Below are 14,060 nucleotides of genomic sequence, written 5' to 3'. Positions count from 1 at the left end.
ACTGAGCATGAAAAAGAGATTAAAAATTCTAAGAGTAAGCTGATTGTGAGAAAGGATGTGAGCTCATATGTTTTTTCTAACGATCCTGACTCTACTTTGTTTAGTGTTTCTACTTTTATGCAGGTTAAGCAAGGAAAAATTGAGTTGATCTTGGCATGCTCTATGCCTAAATCCATTGGTGAATATCAAACTTTTCATGGATTTTGCATCTTAGGTGTTGTATCCCTTTGTCATCCATTGATGTTCAACTTCAACCATGAGCCTGAATTGCTTGTTGGGAGGAATAATGAAATTTCAAAGGGAGTTTCTACACTTGAAACTTGTTATAAACTTCCTTTTTATTTCGTTAGTGATAATTCTTTCCTCATTGGTCCAAATTCTGATTCCTTACAAGCTGATTTTATTCTTCAATTTGAAGGTTCAGAAACTGCCTATCTCAATCTTACTCCATTTGTGCAAGATAGGCCATACCAACAACAACTTGCAATGAATTTTGTAACTTTGCAAAATCATGTCCGGGACTTTTCTAACCTGATTGAGCACCACTATGAAGATCCTTATCTTGTGAATGTGAATGGTAAGCTGTCAAGTGATTTTATACCTACAAATCCTAATCGTGTGATTTATTGTGTAGGTCCAAATTCGACCATTCATGACACAATGCTGATTAGAGAGCTTTGGAGTGGTTGGAGTAAAGCCTTGAGTTGCCCATGGCGGATTGTGAGCATTTTCAAGCTAACCAAGAGACATGTGCAGCGAATTATAATAATCACGACGTATGCAAGTATCATCCATTCTAAGAGAGCCAATATGTGGAGATTTGAAGTTTCATACTGCCAACTCTTATAGTACAATTCATTTCCAAACACGATTTGAGGACAAATCTTTTTTTAAGAGGAGGGGAATGATACGAAATATGGGCCGCTTATGGGCCATGTTTTGGGCTGCAAGAGATTGAATTTTTTAGTAATAGTTAGTAGTTTATTTTCTAGATTTCTATTTTATTTGCTAGGAATAAATTCGGTCCAAGACCTCATGTTGAGTTGGATCCGATTTATAGAGTCTAGGCTCACTATAACTTAAGTTTGTTAATTAGCTTTTATTGGGTTATGTTGGGCCAGCTTAAAGCCTTCATTGGATCAATTATAAGCTGACCATTAGATAGTGGATTTGAGTAGTGGAATCGGACCAAAGGCCTAGCCTAGCCGAGTTAGGGTTTTGTCTTGTAAGGCTATATATAGCCTAGGTTTTCATTCATTAAAGGACAGAATTCAGATTATATAACATATTCGTGAGTTTATTCACTCTCTCTTGCTTCAAGAGAATTTCCTTTGAATACTTGAGAATCAATCTCAAGTTGTTCAACGAACTTATCAATCAAGTAGTCTCCTTGATTGTGGCGTTCTTCTATCTATACTTTTGGTTCACTAAAGTGGCTAGTCGTGGGTTAAGGAATCTCCTTAGTTCGTGGCTCGTGATTCTAGAAGGGTCAAAGTTCCGCAAATCATCCCAACTTGGTGTTCGTCTAGATCCGTCTCACATCAGTTTTGTACTCCTCAAGCCATTATGGGCTCTCGTGGGAGTTTACGGTTACACCTTCTTCAAAGTGAGGGTCCACCGTGTATGTTATCGCAAGGGATCCTCCTTTCATATCACAAAAAAAATTGGCATTGACAAGAAGTAAAAATTATGAGGCATGTGAGTTACCTTAGTGTTTTGAATTCCACGAGCTATAAAGTGTCAAACACAATTGAAACGTCAACCCGCTTCAATGGGTGTCAATACAAGCTGCAACAAAAAAAAAAAGAAAAAAAAACTCATAAGAAGAATGCATTTCCAAGAAAGTCGCAATGCATGTGTTGGTGAGCACTTTATGTCAGTTATCAATTAAATTGACATGAAAAGCAAAAAAAATAAAAAAAAAATAAAAAAAAATAAAAAAAAACTCAAAAAAAAAGAAAATATTTTTTTCTCTTTCCAAGGTGGAAATAAATCAAGTTTTGACAGATCACAATGAAATTTGGCGGACATCTGTTACTCGACCAACATGTGGTTGTCAAAAGGCAGTAAAGATGATTACCTTCAGGGTGCACGTGTGAAACAGGTTTCTTTCTCAAATATTGTGGTAGTTTTCAGTAAAGATGTTTGTCACAGCTTCAAGACAAAAACATGTCTTGTGCAGCTTTTATAAGGTGCTTGGATGAATCGTTTTAAGAAGTTTTAAATTTTGGCCAGCTATTAAATTTAGTGATTACCATTTAATTTTTTGGAATCACATGGATTTGGTTCCTAAGATTAACTTCAAAAGCTGAAAGTCGGTTTAGGAAGCTCTTGAAATTCGGCAGTCAGAGGTGCTTGGATGAATCATTTTAAGAAGTGTTAAATTTCGGGCAGCTACTAAATTCAGTGATTACCATTTAACTTTTTGGAATCACATGAATTTGGTTCCTAAAATCAATTTCAAAAACTGGAAGTCAGTTTAGGAAGCTATCGAAATTCGAGAAATTCCATATTGTCAAGACATTGGTTTCGGCAATTACCTATTCATTGTATGGAGTAAAGCTGCAACTCCATATGGAAGAGGAAGGCACAGGTCTGTTTGCAAGGAGAGAATACTATATTAATGGCTGGTGTTCTAGAAACTTGGAGTATTTGGCTATTGCTATGATTTCTCGGTTATTACTACTTCCAAAAGCTGCTCGCATGAACTTTAGGAAGCAATGACATTTTGGTAATTGCAAGGTCAAGGTAAATTGGTTATTTCCAAAGTTGCTTGGCTGCCATTGTTCTTGTAAGTCGCACCAATGGACCTTGAGTATATTTTGGACAATGCAATTGGTTTTGGCAATTGCCAAACCACCGAGGTGATGCAATCTCCATTTTAGTAGCTTTGGTTCAAATTCCAAAGCAACTATGGTTAAGATACTAAAAAGTTTGTGCATGTGACCGTTTGTGGCAATTGCAATGCTAAGCTTCCTACTGATGCTCCATTCAAGATTTGGCAACTTAAATATTGGATTTGGTGTCAATGGGAATCCAAGTTGCTGAATAAAAAAAAAAAAAGAAGAAATCAAGGTTAACTTCAAGCCTCGTTTTGGCAATTGTCAAGCAATGCCACACCAAGTCTTGAAGTGGGGGCATTTGTAGACAAAGAAAATTTATTTAATTTATTTAGTCAAGATTTATTTAAATTAAATTGATCTTGATTAAATTAAGTTAAATGATAAAAGTTCATTATGTTTTGAACTTGCAAATTGGGTCAGTATTATATGGGCTATTAAATCAAATTAAATTTGTAATGCCCATTTAAGTTGAAGTGAATTAATTGATTTATTAATTCACAATGGACTATTTGGGTTGGCCCATTATTTAAGCCCAAGTTAAATGGATTTCTTGAGTAACAAGTGATCCAAAATACAGGAAGATTCTGAGGGTTTTCTTGAAGACTTAGCCTACATATTTTGGCTATAAATAAAGGTCTTCCCTCAAGGCAAAGACATGAGAAAATCCCTAACATTCGGAGAAACTCTGTCAAATTCTCTTAAGAGCTTTCTTCCTCAAATCCAAGTCTAAATTAAGTCAAACAAATCCTCCTGCTATCAGTGTTGAAGACTTGAAGTTCCAAGTGTTTGACGCCATCATTAAATCAATCGTTTTCTATGCCGAAATTGTAGGAAACACCTTTTCGATTGAAGAACAAGTCTTTTCGGCCCTTTAATTGAAGCTATTCGAAGAAAAGAATCAGGGAATTAAATTCTTTGATTCAAGAATTTTCAGAGATTGTAACCCACTTATTTTTTGATTTAATATATTTGATATTTGTGCAAGTTTTCTTGTCTTTTATTTTAGGCAACAAAATTTGTGCTTACAGTGGCTTAATAGAGAAGCCCACAATGACTTCCTGGCAGTTGCTAGTCTTTTGTAAATCTGCTGTGCAGTCTCAGCTGTAATCAGTTATATATTTATAGAAGTTGAAATTTGACAAAAAAAAAAGTAGATTAAAAGAAACAAACCCATTTTTTTCTTTTTCCCTTTTTCTATTTCTTTCCCTTTCTTTTTTCTTTTTTCTTTCCTCTTCTTCTTCTTCCCTTTTCTTCTTCCTCATTGTCACGCCCCATTTTTGATAAATAAATAAAGGGTTTAAAAAATGTATTTTTTGATTCAATTTGTGAAAAATGGGTCTAAATAGGGTTTGAGAATGCGATGATTTGACCCAAAATTATAGTTTAAAAAGGGTTTTTGAAATGAAGAATTGGAGTCGCCACTTGGTAATGAGTTAAGGTGTACCAAGTCACCAAAAAATGAATTTTTAAAGGAAAAATAGGAAAAAGTAGTAAGAAACCCCTTTTAAACGACTCCTAATCCACGTAAACCAAAGAAAAAAGGTTCGGGAGTCACATTTGACAAAGGGGAAGGCAAGGATAAAATCCAAGGCACCCCTTTGACCTAGCCAAGGCTAGTTGCATGATTTAATCAAAGATTTTCTTGTTTTAACCAAAGAATTTATTACATTTGGATGCACTACATGAATGCAAACCCTAGGTCTAGGGGTATTGGGGGAAATTTCTCTTCAAAGGTTGAGTGGTGCCAATCACATTAATCGTGAAACCCAATAACGATCCTTTGAAGAAGTCACGAATAACGCGAGTGGGATGCAAATGAATGGAATGCATGTATGCAATGTGAAGGCATGAGTTTGAAAAAGTAATAAAAAACAATAAATATGTAAATGAAAGTGTGCACGTGAGTGGGGCAAGGTATGGTATGTGAAATGATAATATGAAGTGCATGTGTGCAAGTGATGATAAAAGTGTTCGTGTGCAAGTGAAGAAACATAAAGGTGCACTTGTGCAAAATGGGAGGAAAAAAATGAAAGTGTGATAAGAGTATAAAATGGTAGAGTGGATGCATGATCCTAGGGAATGTATGCATATTGGGTACGGGGAGACCTAAATCGTGACTCAATTTGCCCTTTTATAGAGGGAATACAAGCGTGCTAAGGCTTAGAAAAAGCCACACTCGTCTATATCCCATATTTAAGGGGACTCTCAAGCAAATGAACCCTATAACTAGCATGAAATGCAAAAATCCTAAAATGGAGGGAAAAGGGGTTCGAGGGGCATGCAAAATGATAAAACTAAAGAATGCATGACATGTAATGAACATGCAAACATGTACTAACGAGGAGAAATCCCTAAGGGTCTAGCGTTGGACTAACCCATTTTATGAATTCCGACTAGCGTTGGACTAGTGGAAACGTACATTCATCCATTCCATTCATCCACACTATGGAAAGCAAGTAGACATACCAAATACTCATAAACACGTAGCACGTAACATTTAGCATGCTCGACTAGATGCAAGGCCCTAACAAAGCAAATTAACACGTAGCAACTAAGCATGCAATCAAGCTAATGAACCTATTACATTCACTAACTAAAACAAAAAGGGAAAGGGAAAATGGACCAAATTGCTCGCCACAGCCCTATCTATTACAAGCCAAGAGGTGTACACATACCCCATTAAAAGAATAATTTAATGAAAACAAAAAGTAAATGACATAAATAAAAGGAATTAAAGAAAAGCTAGGAAAGCAAAGTAGACATGCAATTCACTTAGCACGTTGAGTCACATAGGAGAGACACAAAGAGGGATAAAAGAAATTATACCGCCCCCTTGAATTGATGCTCTAAATGGAGTGAAATCACTTATTTATCCTCCAAAATAAAAGAAATGGTCAAGGTACCAATTTATTTGAGAAATTAAAGGAAACATGCAAACACGGGCTCACATGGTCGTAAGGCTCTTAAAATCATGAATTAAAAGCAATTTAAACAAAGCATAGTAGTTAATTGAAGCAAACAAGCAATAAAGCTGTAAAATTAAAATTACCAAGGACCAAAATGAAGAGATTATTCAATTGGTTGGGTCATAGTGAAACAAAGGGGAACTTGAGGGGTTAAAGTGCAAATTTTAGAATATTTTTACATGCAAATTCATGCAGCTACGTAGGAAGACAATTTCTGCAGCTGAAAACTTCTACAAACAACATGAATGTGCGCTGCATTTTACTTCCAAACTTGGATTTCATATTCCAAAAGCACCAAATTTGATCAAGACCTTTCAACCAAACATCACAAAACTAATCTAAGCCTCATGACATACAATTTCAAGATTCAAACAACCCAAAAAATAGCAGGGAAAACATGCAAATGCTGGGAAAATTTCATGCAAAATGGTTTGGGAGCTTCAGCAAACAATGCTTTTGAGCTTCGGCACATAGCATGGCAGATTCATACAACCATCTCAAACCACAAACCCAACCTCAAGTTCTTATCAAGCTTATCATGCATACAAGGGAATGGTAAAAACAGAATGAGAAAGATTCTCATGCCAACTCCACGCAAGCTACTAAGAAAATAACCTTTCTGCAACAAAGGCTTTCAGCAATATGATGCAGATTTTCTGAAATTTTTTCAATGCAAGTTTTCCATCCCAAACACAGCTAAAATCTCAACCAAACAGAACAACAATGTCAACCGAACACTAAAGATAACATAACATGTAAAACCAAAACTTGAACAATAAAGAAAAGAAAGAAAATCATGGCTGCCGCAGGCCTTCAGCTGCTTGAGGCAGTTTAATGGTACACCACACCTTGCTACTCGAAGTGGCAGCAAGCACACACACGGGACACCATGAAACAACAAACAAAACCCCATAGGTAATTTAGGCCATTCTGGAAAACCTTCTCAGCCTAAAAGATTGATTTTTTCCCTCAAAAACTGCTGCTATAAAAACAGAATTTCGAACCTGTTGCAGCAATCTTTCATACACAAACATAACCAAACTAAGACTCAAACAAATCTCATGGATTCATTGGTTAACCATCATAGAAAATCCTAAACCCCTGTTCTTAAACATACTCATCTTTTAGACTTCTACTGCATCCTATCTTAGCAAACGAGCAACATGGCAGAGTCAAAAACATCGAAAATTTGAACCAGCATCAACTCAAGAAACCAGAGACAACATGGGTTTGTTGCTGGCTAAGAGAAAACAGAGATAACTCCTATGCAAACAGTCTTGGGAATGCACGCTAATGCAAAGCCTAGATGCTACCACATGATACCCATATTGAAGTCAATCAGCGCATGAAAATAAAATAAAATAACCGCAAGACTGAGAACAAAAATCAAGTAGCCCAGATTTTGATTACAGAGGGGGTGTGCAGGCGGAAGAGGATAAGCAAGTTGTTACCTTGGGAGCCCTAAACAACTGCTGTGTAAAACGCTTGAGCTTGAAACGATTGAACTCCTCGAAACTGCTATGACCTTGATGAAGCACTTGTCGGCGAAAGTTTTGGATGTTCTCGATCTTCTCCGTTTGCCCGAAACCCAGCTCCTCTATTTCCTTCCTCTGTTTTTTCTTAAGTTTTGCAGCCGTCACTTGATGCCCATTCTCTCTAGTTTCTGTTTTCTCTTGTTGTTTTTCAGATTTTTTTTTGCGGTCGTCGCTCTCTATCTTCCCCCCTTTCTCCAAAACTCTCCTTCCTTCTCAAACCTTTTGCCGTCTGTTTTCTATCCTTTCTATCCTCCCTCCCCCTTGCGGCTGCCTTTTCTTTTGCTATTTATATCAGACGTCCAACCCTAAATCCTCAACCACTCTTCTGAAATTTGCAGCTAAGGAGCTCCCCAAAGTTCACTTGCAAGCTGCGGCAAAAACGCAGCCTTCATGCTGCGCGTTTTTTTTTTAAATAAATACATAATATAAATAAAAACAAAAGTAACAAAATGACAAAACCATGTAATAATAATAATAATAATGAAAATAAATAAATAAAAAAAAAACAAACTAAACAAATAAAAACAACAAAAATGTCCATTTTTCGAATTTTCTTCATTTTTCCTTTTTTTTCTTTTCTTTTTTCTTTTCTCAAAATAACTTAATAAAAATAACTAAAATGCCAAAAGAAAGAAATAAACATATTTTTGTGAACAAATTTTCCTTTTTCCTTTCTTTTTCCATCTTTTCAAGAAAACTCTACGCTAAACTTTAAAAAAGCTAAAAACTAAAAACTAAAACTAAAAAGTGAATAAAATTAAACTGACAAATAGCAAATGAAACAAACTAACAAGGCAAAAATGAATAAAACTAAAATAACATAACAACTAAAAGTGCAAAACACACAATAACGAACTAAAATGCAAGCAATCTAAAATGAAAATCATGAAATAGATGCCACATACAAATTATTCAAAATTTGGTGTCTACACTCATCTTCGACCAAACTAAACTTCCTGTTGGCGACCATGGCAGATGTCAACAGTGGTACTGCTGTTGGACCACCGTCGACCGCCAGTCACAAAAATTCACCAAAATACACCTTCCTATTCAATTTTTCCCGTAGAATTCATTTTAGAACTTATTTATTGTAAAAAATGAACCAAAAAGGTAAAAAAAAATGGCAAAATGCAGTCAAGTATTGGGAGTGTTTGGACAGTAAATTATTTGGGATTATTTTTACCTTACTATTTAAGATTGCGTAAATTTGAAATAGGCGTTTGGATAGTAAATAAATCGTGTAAATTAGCGTTTGGACAGGTGCTCATTATTGAATGTAATCAATTGACTTTGACTTCAAAAATTTTGACTTTGACTTTGTAGTAAGTTTAGACTAAACCAATGCATACTTAATACACAGACCGTATAGATTAATTTAGAAGTTGGAACAAAAGGCCATTTTAAGTACACTCCAAACATGGATTGTACTTTTACAGACAATTACAAATCGGTTAATTTGATGAACACCTAACGGCGTCGTCGCCCCCGTGCTGCGTACATTTGAGTCGCTATGTAGTCTCGTTTAGCCTTCCATTCCACCAGCTCTGCAGGAGATACGTTCAATGCGAACGGCTGAGGTACTGGCCTGCTACTTCTGGCTCTTCATTTAAGTGCACGTCTTTTGATTCGAACCGTTGAAAATGGGCATCTTCCGGTTGGTGCAACCTTAAAAAGCTGTGCAACGTACAATAAGCAATGACTATGGTTATTTGAGTGCTCATGTAGAAATTATCTATCGGACCTTTTAAAAATTTGAATCTTTTCTTCAGCACACCGAATATGCGCTCAATGACATTGCAAAGCTGCGAATGTCGAGTATTGAACAAGGTCTTTGCCGGAGATTCGGGGCCCACATTCTTATACGGGGGCATGAAGCCAGGAACATTCCTATATGCCGCATCAACTAAGTAGTATTGGCCTAATTGAAAAAGTTGGTATAGTTAATAAACGCGATAAAAAGCAAGAGTTTAGCATTTAAAGCATGGCATTTATTGATTTGAAAAATTTGGACCATCAACTACCAGGTTGCGGCAGTGGAAAATCCGACGGATATGCTAATGCTGACCCTAATACTTGCGCGTCATGTGCACTTCCCTTCCATCCAGCATACACATAGATGAAGTGCATGTCATGGTCACACACTGCCAGAATATTCTGTGATTTAAACCCGTGCCGTTTTGTATATGCCATTTGCTCGCCTGTCGGAGGACAAGCATGGATGTGGTTGCCATCCATCGCTCCTACGATATCCTAATATTCATGCAAAACATATAATCATCTGTTTTGAATTAACTTATTACATCGAGCCAAAAAACACTCTTCTTTACACATTACCTTGAACCATGGATAAAAATTAGTTGAGTTTGCAATTCGTGGATGAATTGCAGTCTGGTCACTCAGTCGTATTATTTCAGCTGCAAATAGACATAGGCCTCGGAGCACCTTTTTTATATTTCGGTTAATCGTCTCGATGGATCGATCAAAAATAGTCCCCAACACACGGTGCGTATGCTTGTGGCTCACCAACATTAAAGTCATAGCTAACGCCTCCTGTATGGGCACACGCTGTTGGTAGTTGTGTGAAACGTTCTATCTCTAGACAAGGATATCGGACAGTTGCAAGAATTATCAACCGTGATACGCATGTTGTCTCTTGATCGTCTATGATGACCGTAGAGTAATCGCTCCACCCATTGTCTATTGGTGAATGAACCATCATGTTGCGGAAGTGGTTGATTGTTGGTTACGTGTGCAAGAGACGGATGCATTAACATTAACGACGCACTCATAAGAAGTAAGGCCTCATCTTCCTCATCTTGCCTCATGAGGTCCGAATTGCGTCCCCTAGCACCACGGCGGTTGTTCCAAGCTATGATAATTGAGTATATATCTGTATATATTTTTACATAAGTGTGTTCATGTGTGTACATCTAATTTCATAAATTTGTTTATATATGTGTTTGTATACATATATAAAATGTATATACTAGACATAAAATGTCTTTAACTTAAAGTATGAAATTGTACATAAATGTCCCATCAGAGTCTTCATCATCCTTTCACACCAATTATGAAAACGAAAGTAGCTTTATGGAATTAAAGATACGTTAGCAATATGACCTTTATATCACAAGGATGATAATTCATTACTGTGACAATTCTTTCCAACCAACCTCACCAAGGAAAAATTTTTCTTTTTCTAACATTTTTAATCAGCTTTCAAGAAGGTCATATTCTGATTAACATTGGAAGTGAAATTCTTTCAAATAAATTTGAAATAATATTCAAGTTCAAAAAGTGGGCCAATAATTGTTCTATATAATTACTCAAATAATCTATGCGCGGAAGGCTCTGTCTTTCTCCTTAAGTTTAGAAACTGATTTAAGAATAATTTGTCCTCGAAATAACCTCTTAACTGATTTTAAGTACGTCCAAAATTTTTTAAAAACAACTCTATAATTGTATTACATTGTGCACGGGACAATAGGGACTAGAGAATTTTATAAAATTTATGTTGGGAGGGGGTGGGGGATGAGTTATTTCAAGTCAGTTCGTTAAAATTTCAGCAGGATGAGATAATACTCCATTTCAGCACGTAAGCAATATGGAGCCCGTGATGACATCAGTTCATCTTCGCAATTTTACTTCTAGTTAGTTCTTAAAAGATTTCTAGTCTAATGCTGTATCATGCTTCTTCATTTTCCAACCAAGTGGGTTCAAACGTACAACCAAATGGGAAAATTCCATTCAGGAAAGATAAATCAATTCTTTAATGAGCAAATGATGAGAGTCCTTTTTTTTTTTCCTTTTTCTCTTCTGTGAAAGTTGTTAGAATTTATTACTACTTTAGATTGAACATGCAAAAGACAACCCAATTAAAAGTTTGATTCGTACTACCTCAAAAAGAAATATCTCAATATGAATATCACTTTAACTTCTAACTTCCACTTTAATTCGTACTACCTCAAAATGAAATATCACTTTGAACATGAAAATATGAATGACTTTTATGCGATACACGTATAATGCATTAAATGAGAGTATAAATAGTTTCCATACAAGAACCAAATAACCACAGAAATTGAATTTAGATTGCAATATTACAAAGAGACCGCTACTACTTACCTCGCCTCCACTGGTACACCATGTAGTTTACGATTTGCCACACTCTCTGCCCACACAGGTACCATGTACACAATCAACTGTAACACTACTTTGGGAGGAGAAATGGTAATGAGGAGGGGCTCAAGGCTGCTCAAACTTCTAGTGCTCAAGTCATGCAAATACCCAGTGGTCCAATTACAAGAGCGCGTGCTAGGAGAATTCAAGAATCACTTCAAGCTCTTGTTTGCATGATTCAAAAACGAGTTGGTGATGACTTGAGGACCATTGAAGGATTACATAATGGAGAAACTACTCTATACACTTTCCTTCAAATGGAAGAACCAAGTGAAGACTAGTTCACGGAGCACTAGCTTGCTAATTAGGGTTTTAGTTACCATTATTAGTTGTTTGTTAGCATTAATAATTTCGGTCAATTTTCACTTCACTTTGGCCGAATTCAGAGTCTTAATTTTAGTCAATTAGTTGTTAGATATTTTCACCCTTAATGAAGGGCAAGGTCGTCCATTGGACATTCTAGGGCTTGAGTCTTGTAAGACTATATATAGCCTAGGTTTTCATTCATTAAAGGGGGAATTCAGATCTTTTACAAAAATATTCGTGAGTTTATTCACTCTCTCTTGCCTCAAGAGAATTTCCTTTGAATACTTGAGAATTAATCTCAAGTTGTTCATCGAACTTATCAATCAAGTAGTCTCCTTGATTGTGGCGTTCTTCTATCTATACTTTGGTTCACTAAATTTGCTAGTCTTGGGTTAAGGAATCTCCTTAGTTCGTGGCTTGTGATTCTAGAAGGGTCAAAGTTCCGCCAATCATCCCAACTTGGTGTTCGTCTAGATCCGTCTCACATCAGTTGGTATCAAGAGCTAGTCGATGACATCAAGTATATCCCGTTGAGGTTCTTTGTTTTTCTCCTTTTCTTTTCTTCGTAAGTTTTCTAGTATTTTCTTCAAATCTGGTCGTGTCAATCCGTGTGACAATTACAAAAAAAAAAAAGAAAACAGCCGCATCTTATTTGTTTCCTTGTTGCATCGTTTATTGAATTTTTTCTCTTTTGATTCTTGTACACTTCGTGCGTTATTTTGTTGCGTGAATTTCCTTGGAATCTGCCTCCAAGCTTAGCCGTGGTTGTCTTTGGATAATCTGGTTAGTACAAAAAAAAAAAATTATTTGCGACGGCTAGGGTTTTCACTTGCAATTAGGGTTTCCTTGAGCGCAAGTTTCTTGCCAAATCTGTCCAAACTTTAGTTTATTCCACCAAGTTGTTTTCATTAATTTTCTAAACTGATTTTTGTGGTTAAACTTGTTTGGGTTGGAATCTTGAAGAGGGACTACAATAATCTAGGGATTCTTGAGTTTCTTGAAACTAATCTTGAAGTCTCAAAAATTTTGATACATGTCTTGATAGTTATTGGAGGATTGAAGGAGAACATTGGAGTGACATTAAATTCTGGAATTTTACCCAAAAACAGCCGAGTAATTGTGTGTTCGTAGAGTAAAAAAAAAAAGAAAAAAAGAAAGGAAACACACAATCGGCTAGGACAAGGCCGAACAAGAAAGAAAAGAAGGAACTTGACCTGATTTGCTACACTTTGTTCCTTGAATTTGATCCGCAAAAACAGAAATTTAAGGCAAAGGAAGGGTTTAAAAATTTTGACCAATTTCTTCTTGGAAATGTTGAGCACCTTGAGCCTTGATCACTTGTATCACCCGTTGAGACTTGTGAGGATCTTGACCATCTTGATTCTTGAAGATTTGCACCTCTCTTCGTACAAAAAGTTTCTTGTACATCCTTGCATCCATACGGGGCTTCCTTGGCTTAAGAGTAAACCTCTTGGGAATTTCCTGAGCAGGCCGCTTGGGGAATTCTTGAGTGACGTCGCTTGTATCAACTTGTGAAACCATTATTTAGAACCAAGCGTCGAAACTGTCCTTGTGTGGAGCAAAGAGGAGGGGGCCGAATTGTTTGTTCTTGAGGGAGAGTAAGGGATGAAAATTTTGGGGGGCAGGCTTGGCTTTAAGAAGAGGCTCTTGATTCTGGAAAATTTTTAGGAAGCTCTAGCCGACTTTGAGAGGGATTTAAGAAGAGGGAATTCTAGAATTTTCAGAGGATAGTTTCGGTTAGAATAGGAAACTGCCAAAAAAAACTGTTTGGCACTTGGTTAGCAGCCGACTTTAGGAAGGTTAAAGAGAAAGGAAATCTGGTATCTTTTGGTAACAATTCTGATTTGGCTAGACGACTTTAAGGAAATTTTCCAAATAAGTACAACACCTAACTTGTTTCCAAAAAAATCAATTAGGAAATTAAGTAAAACACTTGGGAAACTCCATCATTGTACTTGGGCATTTTTTTGTACATCAATTTTCCTTGTTCCATTTCTTACCAAATCCGCCATTGAGTTTTCCGTTCTACTCTTGTCCTTTGATTTGGGAGCTAATTGGTTAAAGTTTGACTGAATTTTTTTTTGAGATAATTTTTGATTTCTTCAAAGGAAACGATCGAGAGACTTGAGGAGTGAATTGGTGAGTGCATTAGAGGGACATAAACACTTGAGTGAAAACACGAGAGGAGTGCAACACTTAAGGGAGCGAGT

The 14,060-nt window shown here is 36.4% G+C and overlaps 1 protein-coding gene across 1 annotated transcript; it reads right to left on the bottom strand.

Moving 5' to 3' along the window:
• Nucleotides 1–8,903: 8,903 nt before the first annotated feature.
• Nucleotides 8,904–9,579, bottom strand: LOC113699790 (uncharacterized). Its single transcript, XM_027220135.1, has 2 exons — nt 9,366–9,579; nt 8,904–9,262 (listed from the first exon to the last, which is right to left on the bottom strand). Exons 1-2 carry the CDS (start codon nt 9,577–9,579, stop codon nt 8,904–8,906), a joined length of 573 nt encoding a protein of 190 aa, XP_027075936.1.
• Between the last annotated feature and the right edge of the window lie 4,481 nt (nt 9,580–14,060).

The sequence above is a fragment of the Coffea arabica genome, chromosome 7c (genome assembly GCF_036785885.1).
Source record: "Coffea arabica cultivar ET-39 chromosome 7c, Coffea Arabica ET-39 HiFi, whole genome shotgun sequence".
Taxonomy (NCBI): domain Eukaryota; kingdom Viridiplantae; phylum Streptophyta; class Magnoliopsida; order Gentianales; family Rubiaceae; genus Coffea; species Coffea arabica.
This window is presented reverse-complemented; position numbering and strand designations above follow the sequence as displayed.

Excerpts from the sequence above, each read along its gene's own strand:
- LOC113699790 (XM_027220135.1), bottom strand. The coding sequence starts at position 9,579 with ATGGATGGCAACCACATCCATGCTTGTCCTCCGACAGGCGAGCAAATG. Across the intron at positions 9,263-9,365 it reads TTTTCCACTGCCGCAACCTG|GCCAATACTACTTAGTTGAT; the intron begins GTAGTTGATGGT and ends TTTTTCAATTAG.